Source organism: Naumovozyma castellii, chromosome 8, assembly GCF_000237345.1.
Source record: "Naumovozyma castellii chromosome 8, complete genome".
Classification (NCBI taxonomy): domain Eukaryota; kingdom Fungi; phylum Ascomycota; class Saccharomycetes; order Saccharomycetales; family Saccharomycetaceae; genus Naumovozyma; species Naumovozyma castellii.
This window is the reverse complement of record NC_016498.1, coordinates 326,035-350,762: the sequence shown is the minus strand read 5'-3', so window position 1 is coordinate 350,762 and position 24,728 is coordinate 326,035. Positions and strand designations below refer to the sequence as shown.

The 24,728-nt window shown below is 37.4% G+C and overlaps 10 protein-coding genes across 10 annotated transcripts; 5 read left to right on the top strand and 5 right to left on the bottom strand.

Annotated features, from left to right (window-relative positions):
• Nucleotides 1-120: 120 nt before the first annotated feature.
• Nucleotides 121-1,452, bottom strand: NAM8 (Nam8p; the record flags this gene model as incomplete). The annotated part of the gene is made up of 1 exon (XM_003677791.1): nucleotides 121-1,452. One exon carries the CDS (start codon nucleotides 1,450-1,452, stop codon nucleotides 121-123), a length of 1,332 nt encoding a protein of 443 aa, XP_003677839.1.
• A 297-nt stretch (nucleotides 1,453-1,749) lies between these two features.
• On the bottom strand, nucleotides 1,750-4,080 carry STE12 (homeodomain family transcription factor STE12; the record flags this gene model as incomplete). The annotated part of the gene is made up of 1 exon (XM_003677790.1): nucleotides 1,750-4,080. The coding sequence occupies one exon, from the start codon at nucleotides 4,078-4,080 to the stop codon at nucleotides 1,750-1,752; it is 2,331 nt and encodes a 776-aa protein (XP_003677838.1).
• A 329-nt stretch (nucleotides 4,081-4,409) lies between these two features.
• Nucleotides 4,410-5,402, bottom strand: SAM35 (SAM complex subunit SAM35; the record flags this gene model as incomplete). Its single annotated transcript, XM_003677789.1, has 1 exon — nucleotides 4,410-5,402. One exon carries the CDS (start codon nucleotides 5,400-5,402, stop codon nucleotides 4,410-4,412), a length of 993 nt encoding a protein of 330 aa, XP_003677837.1.
• A 587-nt stretch (nucleotides 5,403-5,989) lies between these two features.
• On the top strand, nucleotides 5,990-9,214 carry KSP1 (putative serine/threonine protein kinase KSP1; the record flags this gene model as incomplete). The annotated part of the gene is made up of 1 exon (XM_003677788.1): nucleotides 5,990-9,214. The coding sequence occupies one exon, from the start codon at nucleotides 5,990-5,992 to the stop codon at nucleotides 9,212-9,214; it is 3,225 nt and encodes a 1,074-aa protein (XP_003677836.1).
• Nucleotides 9,215-9,336: 122 nt separating this feature from the next.
• Nucleotides 9,337-9,864, bottom strand: LRP1 (Lrp1p; the record flags this gene model as incomplete). The annotated part of the gene is made up of 1 exon (XM_003677787.1): nucleotides 9,337-9,864. One exon carries the CDS (start codon nucleotides 9,862-9,864, stop codon nucleotides 9,337-9,339), a length of 528 nt encoding a protein of 175 aa, XP_003677835.1.
• Nucleotides 9,865-10,334: 470 nt separating this feature from the next.
• On the top strand, nucleotides 10,335-14,255 carry LAM4 (Lam4p; the record flags this gene model as incomplete). Its single annotated transcript, XM_003677786.1, has 1 exon — nucleotides 10,335-14,255. The coding sequence occupies one exon, from the start codon at nucleotides 10,335-10,337 to the stop codon at nucleotides 14,253-14,255; it is 3,921 nt and encodes a 1,306-aa protein (XP_003677834.1).
• Nucleotides 14,256-14,509: 254 nt separating this feature from the next.
• On the top strand, nucleotides 14,510-14,864 carry SAE3 (Sae3p; the record flags this gene model as incomplete). Its single annotated transcript, XM_003677785.1, has 2 exons — nucleotides 14,510-14,622; nucleotides 14,690-14,864. 2 exons carry the CDS (start codon nucleotides 14,510-14,512, stop codon nucleotides 14,862-14,864), a joined length of 288 nt encoding a protein of 95 aa, XP_003677833.1.
• A 614-nt stretch (nucleotides 14,865-15,478) lies between these two features.
• On the top strand, nucleotides 15,479-19,327 carry IRE1 (bifunctional endoribonuclease/protein kinase IRE1; the record flags this gene model as incomplete). The annotated part of the gene is made up of 1 exon (XM_003677784.1): nucleotides 15,479-19,327. One exon carries the CDS (start codon nucleotides 15,479-15,481, stop codon nucleotides 19,325-19,327), a length of 3,849 nt encoding a protein of 1,282 aa, XP_003677832.1.
• Nucleotides 19,328-19,497: 170 nt separating this feature from the next.
• On the bottom strand, nucleotides 19,498-21,126 carry NCAS0H01730 (uncharacterized protein; the record flags this gene model as incomplete). The annotated part of the gene is made up of 1 exon (XM_003677783.1): nucleotides 19,498-21,126. The coding sequence occupies one exon, from the start codon at nucleotides 21,124-21,126 to the stop codon at nucleotides 19,498-19,500; it is 1,629 nt and encodes a 542-aa protein (XP_003677831.1).
• A 307-nt stretch (nucleotides 21,127-21,433) lies between these two features.
• NMD2 (Nmd2p) lies at nucleotides 21,434-24,667 on the top strand (the record flags this gene model as incomplete). Its single annotated transcript, XM_003677782.1, has 2 exons — nucleotides 21,434-21,439; nucleotides 21,512-24,667. 2 exons carry the CDS (start codon nucleotides 21,434-21,436, stop codon nucleotides 24,665-24,667), a joined length of 3,162 nt encoding a protein of 1,053 aa, XP_003677830.1.
• Nucleotides 24,668-24,728: the final 61 nt, after the last annotated feature.

The window sequence follows — 24,728 nt, the reverse complement described above, 5'->3', positions numbered from 1 at the left end:
CGAAGGGGGAAAGCCGGGTAAGAACGGTGGTGATTATTAGAACTACAAACAGTGACACTACATACACATATATTTTAGATGAACGGAACAAAACAAAAACTGGACAGATTCAGATACCTCTCACGTGAACATGGACCCGTTGCTGCCCCTCTCTAACCGGTCAAACACCGTGCTCTGGTCGTAGCCAGCACCGGAGGACCCGTTCGCCACGTATGCGGCGTTCCCGTTCTGGTACCCTAGCACACTATTGTCGGTTCGGGGCAGGTATACGGGTTCATTACTGAAGGGAATACTTCCATTGGGTATGTACCCATATGTGGGCTGTTGCATGTTGGGCTGCTGCAGATATTGGCCGTTATTGTTGTTGCTATTATTGTGTTGTTTCGATGATCTGCCCCACGATAATCTTATTCTTGAATTAGCTAGTGGGAACCCTTGCATCTTGGAAATAGCCAGCTCAGCAGAGAGGCGGTCAACGTATTGAACAAATCCACATCCTTTCCCCGTGGGAATCTTAACGTATATAATATCGCCAAAGGGCTGGAAATATTGACGTAGATCATCTTCAGATACTAGCGATGAAAGTCCACCAATAAATACTGTCGTATTGTTCGGGTCTGTGAGATGGTTCAACGTCGGTTGTTGTTGGACTGGGTACATGAATTGTGAGGAGTTTAGCAATGGTGTCATATTACGATTATTACTATTACCGCTACTAACGGTGGATGCAGAATTGGGCGGCATGCCACCAAACCTACTTCTACCACCTGCCATGGAATTTGTATTGGAATTGTCATTATGGGCACCACCTGTGAGCCCTACTTTAATGGATCTACCATTAAGAAAGACACCTTGCATTTCCACCAACACACGTTGTTGATCTGTAGCACTGTTAAATTTCACAAACCCATAACATTTGGAAACACCAGTCAATTGATCATGAACAACCTTAGCATGACACGTAGATGGGTATCTTCCAATGAATAATTCAAACAACTGAGCTTCTGTAACATTGGGGGACAAATCACCCACAAACACAGAAAACCCACTATTATTACCGTTGGCTCCCGCCGAAGCCCAATTCAATTTCAGTCTCCTTTGAGGAAACCCAGGAATAACTATCCCATTCTTCAACAGCGCATTATTCCCATGTTCCATTGATGGGAACTCTACGAAACAATACCCTTGATTTACACCCAAATTAGAATTCCACATCATCTTCACGTGGACATTACTTTCACCCAAATCCCGCCAAATCTGTCTGATAACATTCTCATCCCAATTCGGGTCCAAGTCTCCCATATATAACTGACTAGATCCCGTGTTGTAATCCGTAGCTCCTCCACCTGCATACGCCAACGAACCAGAACCAGAACCAGAACCGGAACCCTGCTGGTTCATAAACATGGGGACACCGGCGTTCCTTACCGATTGAAGCTGATGTGATAACATTTGTGCCAGCAAATATTAAGAGGTATCTTTGGAGTGCTTATCAGCGGCGGGCAAACACAGATGAAGTGTGCTGTGAAGGGAACTGTTTTGAAGGGTATGTCTATATTGGTACCTATGTGTCAACTTGCAATTTTCCATCCATTCGCTAAGATGCGCTTCGCTCCCCAGGGTAATTGAATATTTAATTGGCTAAGGGAAATAACGCCATGATGAATGAGTAGGATTACAAAGAGAAGTATATATGTATATATGTGTATAAGTTCGTATGTGTGTGATTGTCCATGGGGTGGCTGTCTATCATCCCTCCAGTGCCTTATGGAAACTCTCCATCGCGTCATTGTCCTCATCGTCGTCGTCGTCGTCGTCGTCGTCATGAGCTCCAGTGTCTTCCTGTTCTTGATCTTGATCTTGGTCCTGTTCCTCTCTGTCTCCCTCGCGGTCCTTGTCCTCCAGTATGGTGGAGTGCTGTCTGGAGAGCATATTCAGCTTGTACTGCTTCTGGTATGAACTCGTTTTGATGTGTAGTGGTTTCTTAATCTTCCCAGATGTCGTCGACGGCGACTCAGGGTTCATTCTCTTGTATCCATATGGAGGTGGGTTCAAATGCATGGGGAACTTCTTCATGCCGTATGGAGAGAAACGAGACGATTTGGGCGTCGTCGTGTTGACCGCAGATCTATAACTGGGGGAGAATGGTCTGGATCGGAGGAAAGTAGGTGTTGTGGTAGATCGTGGAGGCTGCATAGCTTGCGTAGAGATAAAGCCTAGTTGTGTATTATCCATTGGTGAGAAGATTTTGGTCATATTGTTGTGATTGGTCGGTACGTTTCCGTAATAATTCTCATGAGTGGTGTTTGTTGGAGGGTAAAATTCATCATTGTTATTAGTATTACTATGATTATTATTATTATCGTATGTTATGGGATCGTAATATGGGCCCGTGTACTCTGGCATTCCATTACCATACGGCATTGGCGGTTGTGGTGGATGTGGTGGTTGTCGATATGAATTCATGTAACCTTGTGCAGACATAGGAGGTGGTGGAGGAGGAGGAGCATACATGGGCATACCATATTGATTCGTGGCTGATTTGGATGGATCCTTTTCATCCTCTTCAGTGTTAAAAGAAGAGGACACTAACAACTCTTGTGGAGGTACACCTGTCTCATCATACATATTTTGAGACGCATAATATTCTCCATTGGTCATGGGAACTGGATATGCACCACCATTTATTGCGGCAGAGTAAGCCATGGATGAAGGTGTCCCCAATTGCATGGGATTAATGGCGTAGGGGAATCTGCTCATAGTAGCCGTCGTGGGAAACATAAATTCTTCATCGTTCCTTGCACTTGGAGGAGGCCCTATATCATATAACGCAGTCGTTGCTGAATGAGGTACGTTCATTGACATGGCAGTAGGTGGAGGTCGTAGTTGTTGTGTAGGAGGTAGCGGGGGCGGTATGCCAAATGGATCGAAGATTTCAACATCTTGGTTGGGATATTCGATAGAGATGGGGAAATAATCTAGTGGGAAATCCTCTTCATCCATATTTTGGGTATTCTTATCTGTATTATTAGGAATATGATTGTGTTCTTCACTGGTGAGCAAAGGATTTTGATCTAAAACCAATGTTTGTGGAGCATAATCTAACAGGGAGTCAGTTTCTACCTCGTTCGTTACCATGTTGATAGGTTCCGGTATCGTTTGAACATCACTGTCAATCTTGATGTTGTTGTTATCCACAAGCACAAGAGGGGGTGGTACTGGGAAGTTGTGGTTCTTTTTCCTGGGACGTTTCTCGTTTCCAATTTGTTGTTGCATTGAAGGTACCCTTGCACCTAACGACGGCATCGTTCCCATTCCTCTAGTGTGCATGGGCGGAGCTTTAAGTATTTGATTTATACCACCACCTGTATTAGACCTATGTGAATTAGTGTATTCGATTAGTTGTTCGTATAGACTCTTCACGGACTCTGAATCGTAATGGAAAGATATTGCTGGATCGTTTACCGCCTTTGTCGTTGATTGCTGGTTTGTTGATTCTCTTTTCAAATCTCTCTCTAATGCATCTGCAAATAACTTATCGTGAGGAACACTGAACCAAAAGAAGACCTTTTGCTTTTTCTGAGTCTTTAGACAAATGTTCTTAAATAAAAATGATAAAAACTCAGACTTGGGTTGTTCCAACGTGGCATCAATACCACATTTCAAATTCCTCAAATCGGAAAAGATTCCCTCTTCAAATTTCTTCTTTTGTATTATTGTTCTTCCAAATTTTTGCATTCTATAAAGTGCACATTTAACAATATCTGTTCCGGTAATATAATACAAATTATTCCAAAAGACACACGATACGAACCCGAGTTCATTATTCAAATAATACCTCCTAATAATCTGATTCTCCTGCCAATTCACGGGTGCAGTGGTCAAGAAGAATTTCAAGTCGTCAATCAATCGCAGGGACTCTTCCACTTCTTCCTGTGTTGTCTTTATCAGGACAGGGTGGTTTATTCTGTCACGTAATGCCTTCACTTGCTCCTTGTCGTCACGGACATCGAGTTCGTCGTCTGACGAGGGCGGTTTCAATACTACTTCAGTTCTATTCATGGGTTTGGTAAGCCTCATCTAGTACGGGATACGGTATGTGCCAAAAGCGAATGTATGGTGGCGGGATGTAGTTGGAGATAAAATAGCGAGTGGATGGGGGGGGGTGTTTACCCTAAAGGAGAGACTGGTTGGTGCGTTGTTCGTTGCAGTTCTGCGAGACAATAGATAACGCTAACGTCAATTATGTATTGCATATCTCGTTGGTTCTTTCGTTCTCGATGGATGAAAGAAATAAAAGAACGCGAAAACGAAAAAAAACGATCTCGTGCTATTATTATTTATTTACATGCTATTGTATTTAATAATGGTATTGTTACATTCGTTACAGAACGTTCGTTTCTATCTGTCTATTTATCTAAGGGTGTGTAAAGAGCCAGCACTCGGTGGGAGTGCTCGATCAAGGAGGGACAATGCTCCACCACGAAGGACTTTATCGGTGTGTGGTCTTCCAAATGGAGAATACAGAGGATGTAACTGGCCAGTTTTAAATCGGACAGCGACACTTTGTCATGATGTAGCAGGAACTTGTTTTTTTCATGTGACATCTTGCCTTCGAATTGCGTCAATGTTCTTTGACCGCGTTCTTGCAGCATGTCTAGTAATTCTTGTCTCGTTTGTCCTCCGGGGAGCAGAAGACTGAGAGAAAGTCCCTTGCATAACTTGGTATTCCTTATAGAGAAGGAGTTCCTATTAGATAATGCGATCTTCGCCTGCGTTAGAGAGTATTGGTCCATGATACCAGAAGCTGGAGATTCATAACACATTACCTGAGTAAATTGAGACGCCGTGGTACAGAAAAGCAATTGGGAGGTCCAGTAATTGTAGAGTATGGAATCCAGCAAATGCATGAGTATTTTATCCTCCTCGTTGAGAGTGGTAGTTTCCGTTCCTAATGGATCCAGGGATACCAAGATCCGTCTCTTGGATGTCCTCTTGTTGTCTTCTATAAGTATAGGCAATGCTCGTTGAAATGTGGCCTGATGCGATAGTGTAATCATTCTGTTCACAGTCTCTGAGCTTGATCTCAATGGTGATGACGCAGACGAGGATGTTGGAAACCTTAAAGAATTCCTGTGACAAACTAGGAATTGGAAATACTGGCATTCAGGGTCCGTTGTCAGCACCACGCTCTTATGCTGGTACACGTTATATACTCCCAGAGCAAAAATGTCCGTTTGTTGTTGCTCCTTTTCTACTAACGATTGGAATGAGAACGTCCTGGCATCGATGGTTTTTTGTCTGCGATCATCGGTATTGTCAGTTGGTGGGTACGTCTGCAAGGGGAACGTATTAAATATGGACCTTACGGCTGATGGTACGGGGATACTAATAGGTCCCATGATTCTTGAGCCTCTTGTTGTTGTTGTTCTTCTTCTTCTATCTAGTATTAGTACTATTCAATCTTAACTTGACATTTTAAAAGCAAACCCTAAAATAACAAGACCTAGGGCTAAGTTACCCGACCGTTAGGGCTGCAGTCCGGGTGACCCCAAATTATACAAATTATAGATTCCAACAGGATAAACTAATTCACAGGATAACCTTATACTACTATTGTATTCTATTGCACTCCCCCGAAAGAACATAGCTCCATACTCACAACACCGCCAAGAATACGCATCACAAACCTCACACAACGGTTACTGACCTCTCTCCAAGCATCCCAACAACAATAAAAGAAGAAACTTTTTCACGAGGGACTCCCGCAAGACAACTAACTCTAATCATTTTTTACTTTAACCATAAACATAAATAACATAAACAGAGTCCTGATCAAAATAACTTCACTTTTCCGTTCCTTCACTCAACATCTCCGCATTTTTTAAACTACATCCGTCCATATTTGCACCGGAAACAACAATAAAAGGGAATCTTTCCTCATACTGCAATTTAAACTTCCGTAAAAGAAGTAAGTCATCGCATTTACATGTCTCCTGCATCATTAGATTACGAAATTTACAAAGAAGGTGGGATCCTTAACGACAGATATCAGAAGATCGAGGACATCAGTGAGGGCTCCTACGGGTTCGTATCCCTTGCCAAAGATTTGAAAGAAAGGAAACTAGTTGCTATCAAGTACATATTCAAACTGGATTCAGATGATCATGATCATGCATCGGGCTCCGAGGATGATGAAAATGATGCTAGTTATCAATCCAGTCTGGAGAAGAAACAGTATCAGAAATCAGTCATTTCAGATGAAGTAAAGGGAAGGTTGACAAATGATATTTGTATGGAGGCGATGTATGAAGTGGATATCTTGACTAAAGTGGGGAAGCATAAGAATATTGTCTCGTTGGTGGATTATTTCGATTCTTATATCATTATGGAGTATTGTTCTGGAGGAGATTTGTACGAAGCCATTAAGGATGATTTGGTTCCGAAAAAGACAAAGACCATTACACATATTTTTTCACAGATTATGGACGCCATAGAGTTTGTACATGGGAAATCCATCTATCATAGAGATATTAAACCGGAAAATATACTTATAACAGGTATTGATTGGACTATTAAGTTGACAGATTGGGGGTTGGCCACGACACATGAAACTTCCTTCGATAGATCTGTTGGAAGTGAAAGGTATATGGCTCCTGAATTGTTTGAATCCAATTTGGATATTGAAGAAAGAAAGGAAGCTTATAAGTGTGATAAAGTGGATTTATGGGCAATGGGTATTGTCTTTTTAAATATCGTCTTCCAAAAAAATCCATTTAGTGTAGCCAATCAATCAGATAAGTCATTTTGTTATTTTGCAGCAAATAGAGAGGCATTGTTTGATGTCTTTTCCACAATGACTTATGATTTTTTCCAAGTGTTAAGATATAGTCTAACCATTGATCCAGAAAATAGAGATTTAACCAAGATGAGATCTGAATTGGCCAATTTGAATGAATACACATTGGATGATGAATATTATAACACTTTGGAAGATGGATATGAAACGGAAATTTCAGATGCAACTACATTAAATACCACACCTCCACCTCCAATTCCACCTTCTTCTGCACCAGTGGGACTCCCATCACCTGTGGCATCATCTAAACCACCAATGCCATTACAATTTAAGAATGTCTTTGAACCAATTAATGTAAATTCCAAGCTTTCTCACACTGATTCAAGTGCAACCGCTGTAGATTCTTCACCTCCGGGCAATAATGATACTAGGAATAATAAAGATAACAATAATGGGCATCTTTCCCCTTCGTCAAAACCTCATTCTACTACTACTACAACAACTAATGAGTTTAAGAAACCAACGGAAATTCCTCAATTTAATATTCTTCGTTACAAGAACGATAGCAATAAAAGTAATGCCAGTAACAATAGTTACAATTACAACAAGAATAATAATAATAATAACAACAACACATATTACCACAATAATAATCATTTGAATAATGTAAGCAAGTACAATAACAACGTTATAAGAAGAGATTCTTATAATATTGGCAACACGAAAAAGGAAAGAGCCAAATCTGTACCTAAATTTAGATTTCAAAAACGTCCTCATCGTAAAAATAACAATAATGATGGATATTCCAAGGCAAAACCTATTAGAATTGAGAATAGACAGAGAAGTAAAATATTGAAAAATTCGAGAAAACCTTTAGGTATTCCAACACCAAATACGCATATTAATAATTTTTTCCAAGATTATAAATCTAGAGAAAATAAAGAGAATGATTTTAATACAAGAGATTTCTTTACACCTCCAAGTGTTCAAAATAGATACATGGAAGGTATTTTTAATAATAAACATAAACAACAGCAGCAGCAACAACGAACATACAATAACAAAAATTGGAATAAAAACTTGCCTAGCAACAATGGTCACATTGGTACGACAACAATTGATTATGGTAATAATTACAAGAGCTACAGAAGACCAAGTACTACAGGAAGTTCATATTATAGTAATAAAGCATCTGTCCCCAGATTTAGTATTAGTCAACATAATGCCACAGGTGGGTTTATGAGACGTGGATCTGCCACAGTACAACATTCACCAGGTAGTTATATTCCACCAAATGCAAGAAATAGTCATTATAGTAATAGTGTCAATAACATGAATGGTCAATTTTTATCTGCATCACCGAACATTCCTGATATTTCCACGGTACTAAATGAACCGAAGCATGGTAGTTATCATGGGACTTCCAGTAATAGTATGATTAGACAACCACAACCTGAAAGATATTCTTCTCATGGGAATAATAATCCGACAACGGCTTTGGCAAATTCTTTATTAGATGCTGGTGATACGGACGAACATGATTCTGATGATATTCTATTCACACTTGATGAAACTGATGGTGATTTTGTTCAAAATATGAACAATTTGACTATTAATAATAAGGAAACAGCCATTAATCATAATAATACCAGGCCCATGCATCAAGGTAATCATCCTGCAGTACCTACATTATCCAATTCAGGTGGCGAATTACCTGATTTATTAAAGTCTCCGATGACTCAATCAAATGCAAACTTATATGGTGGGTCTCCTCATATGGGTGGTAATGGTGGTGGTGGTAATACCATGAATCCACTATTACAACCTATTAAGAGTTCGAATCGTCGCGATTCCGAATCCAAATATAAGCCTGGTGTTTATGTGCCACCACATCATAGAAAGAGTTTCCATAATGGTACAACTAATGAAGCTATATTATCCGTGTCTCATAATTCTGTTGATTATGATAATGGTAGTGGTGGTGAATCATCTGTTGGTTCAAGGAAGTACAGTGCTGGACCTGTGACAAACAGGTTGGAGTTATTGGGGTCCAGTTTCAACAAGCCGTTGATGCCATTTGATCAACCAAGCGTTACTACTACAGCTGTTGAGGACCATGATGTTTTTGCCGATTCCAATAATGATGCTTTATTTTTCGAGGATGATGATGATGAAGAGAATGATGATGATGAAGAAGATGACGGAGATTACCCTAATGAAAGATCGATGTTTGGTCCGTATGATATTTATACAGACCATAAGAATAAGGATGGGGGTAATGGTGATGATGAGCATCAACGTCATGGTCATCACCATCGTAAGAACTGGAAATCGAGCACATTTGGTGGAGATGTTGTTGGATCATTAGAGCAATATAAGAACAACTGGTTAATGCTACAGCAACAACAGGATTGATTGATTCATTGTTCCCAATTTTACACTACATAACTTATGCATAATTTTTATACTTTTTTTTTCTATTATTATTATTATCTAAGCATTATTTAAACTAATCTAATATCACAAACAAACAAACACTACTTGCTCGGTTTAACAATTTTCCCCTTTGTCTTCTTGTTTTTAATTATACGGTTGGTCATAGTTTCCAGACTATCTTTCTTTTCATCCTTTTGATTGAATTTTGTATGTTTCCCTTTGAAATTCGCACTACTAATAGCGGGAGAGTCATGACCTCTATTCAAAGCGGATACCATTAACTCCTTTGCTCTTGTCTTTTCATCCTGCACATGATTCAATTTTCTTTCCAATTTCAACTTCAAATCCGTCACTTTGCTCATATATTCCTTGACTCTAGCCAGCTCCCCTGCGATCCCCTTGGTGTCCTTGACGCCAAGGACTTTCATATACGCAAACATCAAGGAGGTCAAGACGTAGGCATATTTGTTAATGAGGTCCAATTTGACCATCTCATCGGACGTGGAGATGAGTTGGTCGTCCAGAGACTTCGAGGTGAAGGAGTCCAGCGTGGGGCGCAGCTGGTCCAGTTGTCTGTGCAGGTTCTGTATAAAGGGCTTGATCTTTGCGGATTGTAGGTCAGTATCCATGATGTGATGCGATATGATGTGGTGTGTTTTGTTCTTGCTGAGATGAGATGAGATGGTTAGTTAAGACTGAAAAATTGCTTGAAATTCATTTTGCGCTTCGGACAGTGCAAATTTGTATTTATGGACAGATATTTTACGTGAGATGAGAGAAGTACAGAGAGAACTTATAAGTTTGCTGGAGTGAGTTTGTTGGAAGTGATTGAGAACAACCATGGATGGATCCATTTATGGATAAAAAGAGTTATAACAGAATAAAACAAAGTAAAACAGAAACGGCTGTTGTTCTGCTTACGTAATATCGGACCCTTTTAAATTTCTGCAGATGAGGTAATCACATGTATTATAAATGAATTGGGATCTCACTGGACCCCTATCATTCAAGTGGGTCCACTATATACATCTCTCTCTCTCTCTCTCTCTTGTACAACAACGACACTTTGTGAATGGTCCAGTGAAGCAATAACACACTAATGCTCTTCACACCGGACAACGACACACCCCACTATGCCGACTCCAGGAACATGAACAAGAACATGAGCAAGAACAAAACCAAGAACAAAAACCTCTTCAAAAGAATAAAGAGGAAAATAACTCCTAGACCAACTAGGAAACTACAATCATCCTCAACAACAACATCCCAGCAAACACGGCCGCAATCCCAACCAGTTCCAACCACTACATCGCATCTGGAAGTGCCCGCTCTCCTTAACAACGACTCGCATTCAACAAGACTCGGCAGCTCAAATGTCCCTAATGCCTCCTTCTCCAAGTATCTAAACAGCCCCTTCAACATCCCTATTTCACTGGAAACTAACCAGAAGAAGACTGTCGGTGCAGGCGATGCTTCAAGCACAATCGCTTCCATGGCAACATCCTCCGCTTCTTCAATAAGGAGAAATGATGAAGCAGATGAAGATTTATCCACTCCATCTTCAAAGAAAATAACATCCACGGGAACGGGGACAGGTCTGTTCAGCACTTTGTTGAACGCTACTCGTCGTAATAAGAACAACAACATAACATTGGACTCACCAATTGTTATTGATGATAGCAGGAAGAAAAATAGTACAACGAGCAAATCTTCCAAAAATGAATTACTAAGTAATTTGGATCTAATATTAGCATCGAGGAAGAACGTTTCGGATGTTACAACAAATAGGGAGGCCCCAGCAACAGATAGAATAAGTTTTAAATCAATTCGGAAGAGTAATGACACTAATGCAGACAAGGAAACTATAAAGGTTGGTACGGGGAATTTAGATTTACAGCAATTCTTTTCCACTCCAAATATCAAAAAACCACCACCACAACCACCAATGAAGAATCAGAAGGGTATAAGATCAATGGAATCATTGCATACTACGGCACCTCCCGCACCTTCTACAACTACTAATTCTTCTCCCATATTATTAAATAATAAAAGACATTCCATGGCAACCTCTTCCTCTTCAAGGAAAAGATTGATTGCATCAGAGGAAGATATTCCAAGACAATCCCAGACAAAAACAAGAAATCAAAGATCGAAAACTATTTCATTTGGTACTCCACCTTCAAATTCAAACTCAAACTCGACTTCAACCTCAAATTCAAATTCTAATCCAAGAACAAACTCAAGGTCATCAATGACATTTGGTGATAGAGAAAGAAATAGAATATTGAAAAACGTCAGTTCAAATATCCTGCCAAGAAAATCTTTCCCTCCAGCTGAATCAAATTCAAGGGAGAGATTATCAAATAGTAGTATGTCATTAAGTTTTAATAATCTAAATCCAGTAGATTTAGGCTTGAAAGTATTACCATTACCCCATTCCGCCATAAAATATTCCATAAATAAAGTTAATGATATGGCTACAAACGTAATGTTCCCCAATAATTTATCAACACAGGCAATCACGTCGGCACCAGCAATACAATCTCCTCTAAGAAGATCATATAATCCAAATAATACAAATTTAACTTCAAACCACAATCAAAGTGTAGAAGTCGATAATACAATGTCCATGGATGATGAAGATAGTTCCATTCAACCATTAAATAATATAGAGTATGCTAAGGAATCGAAAAATGTGGAATTTCATAACATCTTCAAAGATACTGAGATTAATGATAGAGAAAGATTAATTACAGACCATGGATGTGCCTTATCAAGAGATATCCTCTTACAAGGTAGATTATACATTTCAGATCAACATTTAGCATTCTATTCCAATATTTTAGGTTGGATAACAACAATTATTATTTCATTTAAAGAAATTGTTCAAATTGAAAAAAAATTCACTGTGGGGATCTTCCCGAATGCAATATCAGTGGATACATTACATTCCAAATACATTTTCGCTTCATTCTTATCAAGAGATTCTTTATTTAATTTAATAACTAATATTTGGAATCAAGTCATAATTAATACAAGAGTGAAAGGTTTGAAACAAAATGATGATGATAATAATAACGAAAGTAGTTTTGATGAATCATCCACTACTGATTTCTCCGATGAATTGGATTTCTTAGATGAAGGATCTCAATTAACGTCAGATATGGATTTGGATCCAAATAACAAAAAAATTCTGAATAATATACCGTCCACAGCAACAACGGCTGCCACTTCCCCCGGTGAAGAACCCACATTGGGTCCCACAAAGCATGAACCAACAGTGGCTCCCTACACACCCGAATCCAATGAAAAATTAATTAAAGAAACTGTCTTCCAGGCTCCAATGGGTCAAGTATTTAATATCTTATTTGGTAATGATTCATCCAAGATGGAATCCATTTTGAAAGTGGGGAAAAATTATGATATTACACCAACTCCAATCCCGAAATTAATACCAACAAAAACTCGTGATTATCAATACATTAAACCATTAACGGGATCCATTGGCCCCAATAAAACAAGATGTATAATCAAAGAGACTTTGGACAATTTCGATCTTAATCAATTCATTAAAGTGACACAATTCACTTCCAACCCTGATGTACCATCAGGTAATGTATTCAAGACAAGAACAACGTTTATTTTTACGTGGAACAAGGATAATTCATGTAAATTAGCAGTGTATACCGTGGTTCAATGGTCAGGAAGAAGTTTTATCAAGGGACCTATCGAAAATGGTACCATTGACGGTGTTACGACATCCACTGATATTTTAATTAAGGAGGTAAACCTTTTCCTATCGGCTAGTGCACCCACAACTACATCCTCTAAGAAACATAATGAAATCATAATTTCTTTACCTACAAGAGGACCTGCTAAACATCCAGCCACAGAATTACCACCATTGAATAGTGCCACTACAGGAATTAGTATCGTGAAGGATGTCAATTTTAAGGCACCCCTGGGAACCACCTTTGAAATATTATTTGGTAATGACACAACTAATTTGAATAAGATTCTTAAATTGCAAAATAATATTGAAATATCAGAGATTCCTAATTTCCATGAGAATTCAAGAGAATATTCATACATTAAAAAACTAAATAATTCATTGGGTCCTAAGCAAACAAAATGTAACATTAAGGAAATCATTGAAAATTTAGATTTGGAAAAATATATTCTCGTGAAACAAATTACAAGGACACCAGATGTACCATCAGGTTCAAGTTTTACCATTAATAGTCTAATTTATTTGAATTGGGGGAGGGAAAACTCCACTAATTTAAATGTATTCACTAATATTGTATGGACAAGTAAATCATTTTTGAAAAATCAAATTGAAAAGGGTTCCATCGATGGTCAAAAATCAACAATGAAGATCTTAGTTAATGAAGTTCAATCCATTATTGAGAATGCAACTCATATAAAGGGTGTTAAATCAAAGAGGAGAACAAGAGGAAAATCAGCTACCATTAAATCCGAACCCACGAAAGTCGAGGAACCACCAAAGGGGCATCTGGATTCAGTCTTAAGCTTGATCAAGGGTATGCCACTCCCAGAACTAACGGCAACGAATATCCTTTTGATCATATCGGGATTTATCTTCTTCATGTATCTTCTCACTTCTCGTAGAAGTAGTGATTACGGCACACCCAATATTGTCATCTTGCCACATAATAGGATTGACTTCAATGGTAACCGCTACACCTATGTACCCAGAGTCAAGACACTCTATGAAATATATGGGGATGAAAGAATGGGTAAAAAATATGAAAAAGATGACAAGATTTCATTTAGACGTATGCTAGCAGATTCTCAAGGTAACTTATGGGATTGGATTAATGATCGTGGTAATGAATCACTCTATCCTGATTTAAAGGATGGATCCCTACCTGATATGGCATTGACAAAGAAAAACATTAAAGACCTAAAAGATACTATTGAAGTTGCCGAGTTACAATTACAGGAGTTGAATAAAGTCCTGGATAAATTAAAGAAACATTCAAATACCCTTGTTTGATCGATCGATCGATTTATCTCTTAGAACAACACTAAGAAGGGTAGTTTTTAAATATTCATATATAAATTAAATATTCTAATGCAATATTCATATTCTTTGTTTTTCTTGTTCTTAAGGGACCACAATTAAGCGCCCAGGGCCCCAATTTTTTTGATCTTTACCCCAATAAGACAAAGTGGCAAATAAAACATATTCAAAGAACACATTCATATTACAGTTCATTGAAAAAAGGTATTTATAAACCCACCTAAGGAATGTCACAATTAGAAAAGATCATTGAAAAGAAAAAGGAGGAATTAGAACGTTGTAAAAGAATGCATCAAGAATTGCAAGACAAATTTGACAGGATTTCCCTTGAGAAAGGATCGTATGTAACAACACCCTTCCAAGAGAAATAAACTAAATATTCTCTTACTAACGCTGCTTTTCCAAAGAATATTAAAACCCACTGAGGTAACGAAGAAACATATCAAGAAACTAAAAGAATACAATGAATTGAGAGATATTGGGTTACGTCTAGCTCAGCAGATCTCCAATGAGAGATCCTGCAAAGTTAAAGTTATATTTGATGAAATGGGGTATTCCATGAAGGATGAATGTCAGAGTTAGAGTACCTAGGTACTTAACAGCAGTTCAACTATATCCGAACACCCTGTGACATTATGCCCATTGTCATGACGCCAAGACAAATAACAAGAACCCTAACAAACGAAGTTGCTAATTCCATATGCACCGATTAGGGAAATAAAAAAACAGTCTCTTCCTTTTAACTATGAGATCCTCATTCTTTATTGGTCATCTCCGTTGAATGGATTTACCTCAGCTGATGCGAGATAACAGCTCACGGCTGTTGATTGCTTTTTTCCGAAAGAAAATCTCGGTATCGAAAATTAACTTCTCGAAGTTCAATGGCAAAGTACGTAGTGTATGCGGTTCTTTTCTGAAAGTTTAGGATCTTCATAAATCACACCCTGCAAGGAAATCCTGTTTTAAAAAGCACAAAGCCTCTATTTTAGCTCGTTTCGGTTTGATACATCGATACTTTTCAACATATCATAACAACAATAATAAAAGATTTTGCTCTAAAATAAGGAGGTCTCGATTTTGGAATAGCATTTACTATTAACACTGAATATCAATAAACAACAGAAATCAATTTACATCATCATTTCATAACCGAAACTGTTACACACTTAACCTTATCCCTCCTCAAATCATATTAAATGAAACCTCTGAATAAAACTATTCTATTTCAGGTTTTTATTCTATGGAATCTTATACAGAGTAGTCTGGCATGGAAAGTAGGTCTCTGGAAAGATCATGCAGTATCGACCAATAAGACATCATCGCCAACCTCTATTACAAACACACGAACGTTAAGTACAAGTTATGTCACAGTAACAACCACAGTGGTACCTGAATTTGAAGAAGAGGATGAAGTACCAGAAAACTACACCCCGATAGACCAAATTACGTTAGGTGGAGAAACTGTTTCATTCACAGTTCGTTATAGAATGGGTACCAGCATATTGAGTAGCTTGATTCCTGGGAACTATAAATTCCATCATACAACCGTCATAAGGACTGTAGGTGAAGATTTCTTTAAAAACAGACTAGAAGAAGAAGAAAGAAAGGCAAATGAGCCTTGGGATGTCACCATATCCACAAAATCCAAGTTAAATAATGGTAAGTCATCAAATACGCAATCTCGAGATGTTAAAAGTACAAGTTCGAAATCAAAACAAGAAGAGACAGGTACCTATGCTTACAGAATAAAAAATAATGCAAAGAGAGATAAAATAAAAAGAAATATGGGAACGACCGCCACGACTAAAAATACTTCAAGTAATTTGCAGAAAAAGTCTTCCGCAGCAAGACTCAGTTCTGCGATTGAAAACTTATTTGAACCGACCATCCATGGTTTACAAGTTTCTAAAGAGCTTGTGTCTCAAAACCATAAACATATAGGCAATTCTATGAAGGTACCTTATGTAAAATCAAGAACGTTGGATGACCTTTCTTTGTCTAATCTCCTGATTGCACCTGATATTGAAGGTGGACTACATGCTTTAAGTAGGACAGATGGTCACGTATTTTGGTCCATTGATTCAGACCAATTTCAACCTTTAATTCATGTGGAGGAACCAACAAATCCTCAAATAAATGAGACACTAATAGTTGAACCATTCGGAGATGGGAATGTCTACTTTTTTAATATACATCAAGGGTTACAAAAGATTCCCGTAACTATGCGTCAATTAATCGCCACTTCGCCGATGCACCTGAAAACTGATGTCATAGTTGATGATCTAGGCACTGTGATTGAAGATGAAAAGATTTATACAGGTTCAAGGAAAACGGTAATGTATACAATTGATGCAAAAAAGGGAGAAATCATTTCAGTTTTCGGCCCTGACACTGAAAATAAGAATTATAGGAAGGATAATTTACAATGTTTTAAGGAAGACGGGACAAAAAACACTGATACTGAAGATTGCGATAATGTAATTGTTATTGGTAAGACAATCTATCAATTAGGAATACATTCCAAGGACGGTACTACATATAACGTAACATATGCATCATGGCAACCAAATACACTAGATGCTCATTTGGCTCAAGAAAATAGTGTTTCTAGGGATGGTATATATATTGCACCATTTAGAGATAAATCCCTATTAGCAGTAGATGCAACCTTAAAAATTGCAAGATGGATTTCACCAAATTATCCTGGCATAGTTGTTGGTTTATTCGATGTGTTTAACGATGAGAATATTGGAGAGAACGTCTTAGTAAGACATCCATTTAGTGGCTATGATGACAAGAAGACGGAGTTATCCGAGAAAGTGTATTTGGATCAATCAGCTAACCATTCATGGTTTGCATTATCTAGCGAAAACTTCCCTTCTTTAGTGAAAGGAGCACCTATGTCCAAATATTCTAGTAGCTCTAGATGGAGAGTATCGTCTATCTTTGAGGACAAAAATCTATTCAAGACAGCTATTGTGGGGGTACATACATTAGTAAACACCAAGTATAGACAATTGGTGGAAAGGTCTGTTAGCCCAGGAGATTTTTCCCCATCATCAGCTTATGACCAGGCGTTAGGATTGGATCCATTTTCTGAAAGAATTGAGATTCCAAGAGACGATCAATCGCCAACTTCACTGGATAGGTATCTCTCACCAGCTGAATTGGAAGCTTACAGATTAAAGGTTCAAGCCGAAATTACCAGAGAAATAATGAATCAATATGATTTCTCCCCATTTATGGTTATTGGAAAATTTATTTATCGAATAGTGGAAAGCGGGCTAATCTTATTATCTTCTTTGTTTCTATTGATTATTCTTCAAAAATTAAATGTTGCACCTCCGCTTCATGTTTTACTAGAAAAGATAGGGATTCTGCCGACTCCTGAGACACCCTTTAAAGAAGATGAAATACCAGAAGTGAAAATTGCTGAAAAACTGAATCCCTCTAAGGTCGATCTGGATGCCACAACCTCTGCTGTAAATATACACTCTAACCTAGGTAATGGAAGAGAAAACTCAGGAGACGAGCAAGATACAAATGATGGATCTGGTGAAGCAGCTGAAAAGAAGAAGAGAAAGAGAGGTTCAAGAGGTGGGAAGAAAAATAAGAAAAAGAGTCCTGAACAAAAACTCGAAGCATTGGAATTTGAAAAAGACTTAAAAAATTTGACTGTGTCAGATAAGATTCTAGGGTACGGTTCGTCAGGTACTGTTGTATTCCAGGGAACTTTTCAAAATAGACCAGTTGCTGTAAAAAGAATGCTAATCGATTTCTGTGACGTGGCTTCACGTGAAATCAAATTATTAACAGAGAGTGATGATCATAAGAATGTTATTCGTTATTACTGCTCAGAAACCACAGAAAAGTTTCTTTATATTGCATTAGAACTTTGTAATGCCACATTGCAAGACGTCATAGAAATGAAAAACCCGTCCGATGAACTTCGGTACCTACAACAAGAATTGGATCCAATAGATATATTACACCAAATAGCATCAGGGGTCGCCCATCTTCATTCTTTGAAGATTATTCATAGAGATATTAAGCCCCAAAATATACTGGTTGCTTTTTCAAATAAAGTTGGTCTAGGTCGTCAAACAGAACACCAGAGCGTAAGAATTATGATATCGGATTTCGGTCTCTGTAAGAAGCTGGATGCTGATCAATCCTCGTTTAGAACAAATTTAAACAATCCAGCGGGCACAAGTGGATGGAGAGCTCCAGAGCTGCTAGATGAAACGGCTCCTCAGATACTACAAACATTGAATGAAGAGGCAGAGTTTCAACCAGTACATGCTAGTCATCAAAATGGAAAACATAATCACAATAACAGTGTTCTATCATCAGATTCGTTCTATGACCCATTCACAAAACAAAGACTCACTCGTGCCATTGACATATTTTCTATGGGCTGTGTTTTTTACTATGTCTTATCTAGTAGTCACCCATTTGGTGACCGTTACATGCGCGAAGGGAATATCATCAAAGGTAGATATAAACTAGATGGCTTAAAGAAGTCCTTAACGGATAGATCAATGGTTAATGAAGCGTCAGATTTGATTAAGCAAATGATTGCAAATAATCCAAGAGATAGACTCACTGCTTTTGCTATTTTAAGGCACCCTCTATTCTGGCCAGCATCCAAGAAATTGGAATTTCTACTAAAGGTCAGTGACCGACTTGAAATAGAGAGAAGAGAACCACCAAGTCAATTATTACTGGAGTTGCAGGAGCACGCAGATCTGGTCATAACCACAGGTGATTGGACAGTCAATTTCGATAAAGCATTCATGGAAGATCTTGGAAAGTATAGAAAATACCACGGTGATAGATTACTAGACCTACTAAGGGTCTTAAGAAATAAATATCATCATTTTATGGAGATGCCAGAGGAGCTAGTAGAGAGAATGGGCCCTATCCCTGACGGGTTCTACGCATTTTTTAGTAGACGATTCCCAAGACTGTTAATAGAGTTGTATCTGTTCGTTGGAGAGCATTTAGTAGACGACAGAATGTTGCATGAGTTTTTTGACAATTGAACTTCATTAAGCTAATACCCATATAAATTATACATAACATTTACCTTTATATTGTTGACCAATTTAAAAGGATCTATACGAATGTTTTGAGCTATGTAGAAAGGTTAATAATAATTATATTCATTAAGATTAATTAGAATTTATTCTATGAATAAGAGGAATAATTTATACTACTTTGCTTTATTTGTACTTGAAAATCGTCTTTCTGCAAATATTATAAATATTGATGTGAGGATGCATGAAACAGCAAAAACTTCATCAAACCAATAATCAATAATTATGTTAGGGACAGTGAATTTCTCTCCCAAAAGATCCTTCATCTTTTTTGATACTTCAAACGGTAGATTCGACCTTATCATCAAGACAGTTGCGATTACATATATACCTGTTAGTTCAGAGACAATTAAATTTTTAATTATTGATGGTGTTTTTTCCATAGCATTCTTTGAATTTCTTCTAAACGTGGGTAGATTATCTATATCGTCGTTATTCTTCATAGCAAACATTGCTAAGACTTGAAACCTTATCGGCAGAATTTCCAATAAATATGAAATTGTTGTATTTACAGTGGAAATGGAACATACAAATAGTGAAGTGGATAATAGCAGTGATATTTGTTTAACAAGGGAATCTAAGTCATGTTGATAATTAAAACGGAATAGGAAAAAATCCAGAATATTGGCTAAAGTTACAGCTAGAGGATCAGAAATTCTCTTCTTATCAAAAAGGTCGAATTCAGGTTCCATTGGAGGTTGCAGTGAGGCAATTATGATAGACGGTATCCTAACTGTGAAAGTGTTAACAATTTTATATACACAATAAATTAAAAACCCGACATCAAAAACCTTTCTTAAAGTCCTTAGGTTGGAAGGCTTTTTCAGAAGCGTTTCTAATTTACCAACTTCTAGCTGATGGTACCCAATTCTTTCCATCAATCTCTCCATCTCCATGTTATTTTTCATATGTGGCTCACTCTTAACTTTTTCTAAAGCATTAAGGTCCTGGTTAATGTTGTACAAATATGACTCTAACTTTTCTTTAATTTCAGTGTGGGAAGCCCAGACGACAAATCTTTGGTTTATTCTATCATCACCAGATAAGTGCATCCTGGAAATACTTCTCTTGCTTTTTCTGTATTTGTTCCAAACATATAAGAATGTATAGTAGGATGTAGATACCGTCGCAATTCCAGATAATGTCGCCATTAATGTCACTCCTGCTATGGACAACCTTGTTAAGATATTGTGAGTGTATTGGAATGGTCCAAATTTAATCAAATTTAAAATAGAGATGAATACTAGCATCAGTGCGCTCGTAGGTATCACTAAACGGTCAATATTGAATCTATCATTAAAGAATTTATTCAGGAGGGAAAGCAAAATGAGAAATGGTTGGAAAAGTAGCAATATCAATGAGAGCGAAATAGAGATCAAAGGCCAGATCCAATTAGTTATAAAATCGGCTGATTTATTAACGGTTGCAGATTTAATTTGCCATAGAATAATTTCAATAGTTATGGTATAGCAGGTTAATGCAATGGAAAAGAAGATTCTGATATAGTTAACAATGGTATGAGAAGGAAGTGAGTATTCAGTGTAGAATTTTTCAAAAAATGTGGTACTGTTATCATTTATTTCTGATCTCCAGCTGTTAGATAATGATAGTTCGTCCTTCTTAGAAGGCGGTGATATGTTATCAAACAAGTGGCCCAATTTAAACCATAGTACATTATACGACCATCGATACATCAGGGTCCCGGTTAGTGCCAGGACAGTGAAGTTGAGTAGTGAGCTTAACATTCCGTATTATTTTGTCTTTGTACGGCACTTCTTCTCCTTCTAAAATACTAGGAGTCCAAAAGAGCAAAGGCAACAAAATATCCTCACGTCTAATAGAAAGTTAGTACAGACGGCAATTGTCAAGACTGCTCTTTTTTAGTTGTTTCTTCGAACTAGTGCTTCCCATCTTGTTCTTCTTATTTCAGAGCCCATATTTACCCTGAAACGAGATTTAGAAAAGTCGATGAAGTGAATTGCGATTGAAGAGACGATTACACATGTTTCGATAGTTGAAGATCCTCAAGTGATCGATCGATCTGCCTCAAAGATGGAAGTACGTATTTTCAATAAAGCTACCTACGGATTGAAGTGCCCTTACTAACGTCTATACACACAATTGACCTAGAATGAAAGAAGAATACAATTACATACGCTGAATACAAGAGCATGGGCTGGCGAAGAAGTGTTCCCATTAAAAAGCCAGAAACTAGACTCCAGTATTAAGAGAAATACAGGTTTTATTAGGAAGTTAAAGAAAGGTTTTCTCAAGGAATCTACCGCATCGTTGTTGAAAGATCTATCCGAACTTTCATTGGAAAAGTACATGTCAGAAGTTATTGCAACAGTTAACGAAGCTTTAACAAATGTCTCAAACAAAAATGATGAAGTCGTTGCTGCCGTGGAAGTAGTATGCGCACTACATCAACGATTTAACGAGAGGTTTACACCGCAATTGTTCCAATTGTTCTTGAATAACTTTGCAAATCCTGAAAAGGAGAAGGAAACGGAGAAAGAAGAACTGTTAAGGATAAATAGATTAAAAGGGAAATTGTATGTTTTAACAGAACTTTATCTAGTCGGTGTCTTCACGTCGCTGGAACATATTGAGTCAAAAGAAGCATTGCCATTTTATCTCCAGAAAAAAATTCATAGAAGGGAACCCATAATCTTTAGTGTATTAAAGGAGATTTTAAATTACAGGTTCAAACTAGGTTACACTACTACGTTGGCTACATCATTTGTCAAAAGATACCCATTTCTTTTTGATACTGAAGACAAAGCATTAGATGAATGCATATATGATGAATCATTAAAGGATTCTTTAAAAACCCTTTTCAAGGTATTCAGTGATGCAGTCTTTTCCAAAGTAGTTGATATAAATAAAAGAATGAAAAAACTGAGTAAAGAACATCAGAAATGTCAGATACGTACCGGAAAAGTTAGAGATGAATATATTGATGAAAGGGATATATTGGAACCAATCTTCGAAAGATTTGATGCAGCTACAAAGGTGTTTGCAGAATATTTCAAGCTTCCTTTACCTGATTTAGGTGTAGAACAAGATACTGGGACAGAGGAGACTTCTGGTTCTATGATTACGAATCAATTGCCCCCACCGAGCGAGAGATTATGGGAAAATGATGAAACGAAGAGATTTTATGAGAATTTGCCAGATATTCAAGAAGTAGTAGAAACGGCTAATATTGAATCAGTCAATGCATCGACGGATCAAATCAATTCTTTCTTTACAGAAATGGAGACAGCAAATTCTAAAGCGGATATTGATAAGCTTTGCTTAACTTATTGGTCTAGTGGTATTGACAATAAAGCCACCCGTAATAGATTATTGAAGTTTTTCATTGAAACAAAAGAATGGAGCAAGTTGAACATATATGCTCGTTTCCTTGCCACTAATCATAAGTATATGCCAGAAATTACTGACGAGTTTGTCCAATACCTGGATAATGGGTTTAGAAGTCAATTACATTCAAATAGGTTAAATTTGAAAAATATAATGTTCTACAGTGAAATGATGAAGTTTATGTTGATTCCATTATTTATGGTTTTTCACAAGATCAGGTCATTGATTATGAACATGCAAGTTCCAAATAATATTGAGATTTTGACTGTGTTTTTGGAATATTCTGGTAAATTTTTGATTAACAACCCAGAAACCAAACCACAAATGGAGAAAATGGTACAATTAATTAGAGACAAAACGAAGGATAGACAACTGAATATAAATACTAAAAATGCCTTGGAAAATATAATAACCCTGCTCTATCCACCATCTGTCAAGTCCTTAAACCTTAAGAAGAAACAGTACACACCGGAGCAACAATTTTATCGTATCTTAATCAGAAGTGAACTATCCAACATTGACAGTAAGCACACCATCAAACTGTTAAGAAAGGCGCATTGGGATGATCCTGCTGTTTATAAAACGCTACTTTCCTTGTTTACCAAGCCATGGAAGATTAATTATCAGAATGTTCCCACATTAGTGAAGATTCTCAATGGGTTATACATGTACCACAGAAATTTCATTATCAAATGCATAGACCAAGTTTTAGAAGATATTGAAAGAGGATTAGAGATCAATGAATATAGTGAGAATAGACATAGAATTGCTCAAGTGAGATATCTCGTTGAAATTTATAATATGGAAATGATTAAATCCGATGTTCTTTTGGAGAAAATATTTCAGATTCTTAAATTTGGACATCCAAATAATCAACCAAACCCCTTCAATTTGAATGAAATGGATCTGCCTGATAATTACTTCAGAATTCAATTGATAACGACAATTCTATTGAATGTAAGAAGATTCCCAGCGACATTAAACAAGAATTTAAATTTCTTGTTGGCATTTTTCGACTATTACATCTTTACCAAGGATCAACCGTTACCAAAGGAGACACAATTCAAAGTTGTTGACACTTTTGAGAGACTCAAGAGTAAGTCGGGTTTTGAAAGATCCGCTGATCTATATGAAAGTGCAATGAAATTGGAAAAATTGGTTAAAGCTAATGGCAAACCTATTATTAATAAAAATTTGGACACAACTAAAAAAGTGGGCGAATCTGCAATGGCAGAACGTTTGTTGCCCACTACTGATAATATTGAAGATGATGATGATGATGATGATGATGAGAATGATGATGGTACTCAACTTGTAGACGAGGACTCGGAAGAGGAAAATTCATTTGAAGATTCCAACAGTGAGCAATCATCCAGTGAAAGTGGTGAAGATGACTCTGATGAGGAAGAATCTGATAGTGAAAACGAAAGTGACAGTCGAGTTGATACTGATGAAGAGAATGATGATTTTATAGATATTGATGCTGATAGAGATAGAGAAAGAAGAAGGATGTATGATGAATTCGAGAAGAAGTTACAAGGGAATGAAGAAGTGAAAGTTCAGGATGAATTGGAAAGACAATTCCAGCAGATCATGCAAGAATCTTTAGAGGCCAGGAAATCTGAGAAGGTGAGTACAGGTAAAATCCCGATGATTGGGAACATTCCAAAGGCTCCACTTGAGAAGACTGTAAGTTCTAGCTCGGTTGATTCGAGGATGTCTACTGAATCTACTTCTTCAGGAAAGCCAAATAAAGTTGCGTTTACATTTTTAACGAAAGCTGGGAAGAAAACACAATCAAGAGTATTAGAATTACCATCTAATGTAAAATTTGTTTCAAATGTGTTGGAGGAGGAGGAAAAACTAAAGAATGAACGTGAGAAGATCAAAAAGATTGTTTTACAACGATCTTTTGATTAAAGTGCTTGCAAGAAGACAGAGTAAAGAAAAGTTATTTTCAATAGTACGATAGACGTGGTGG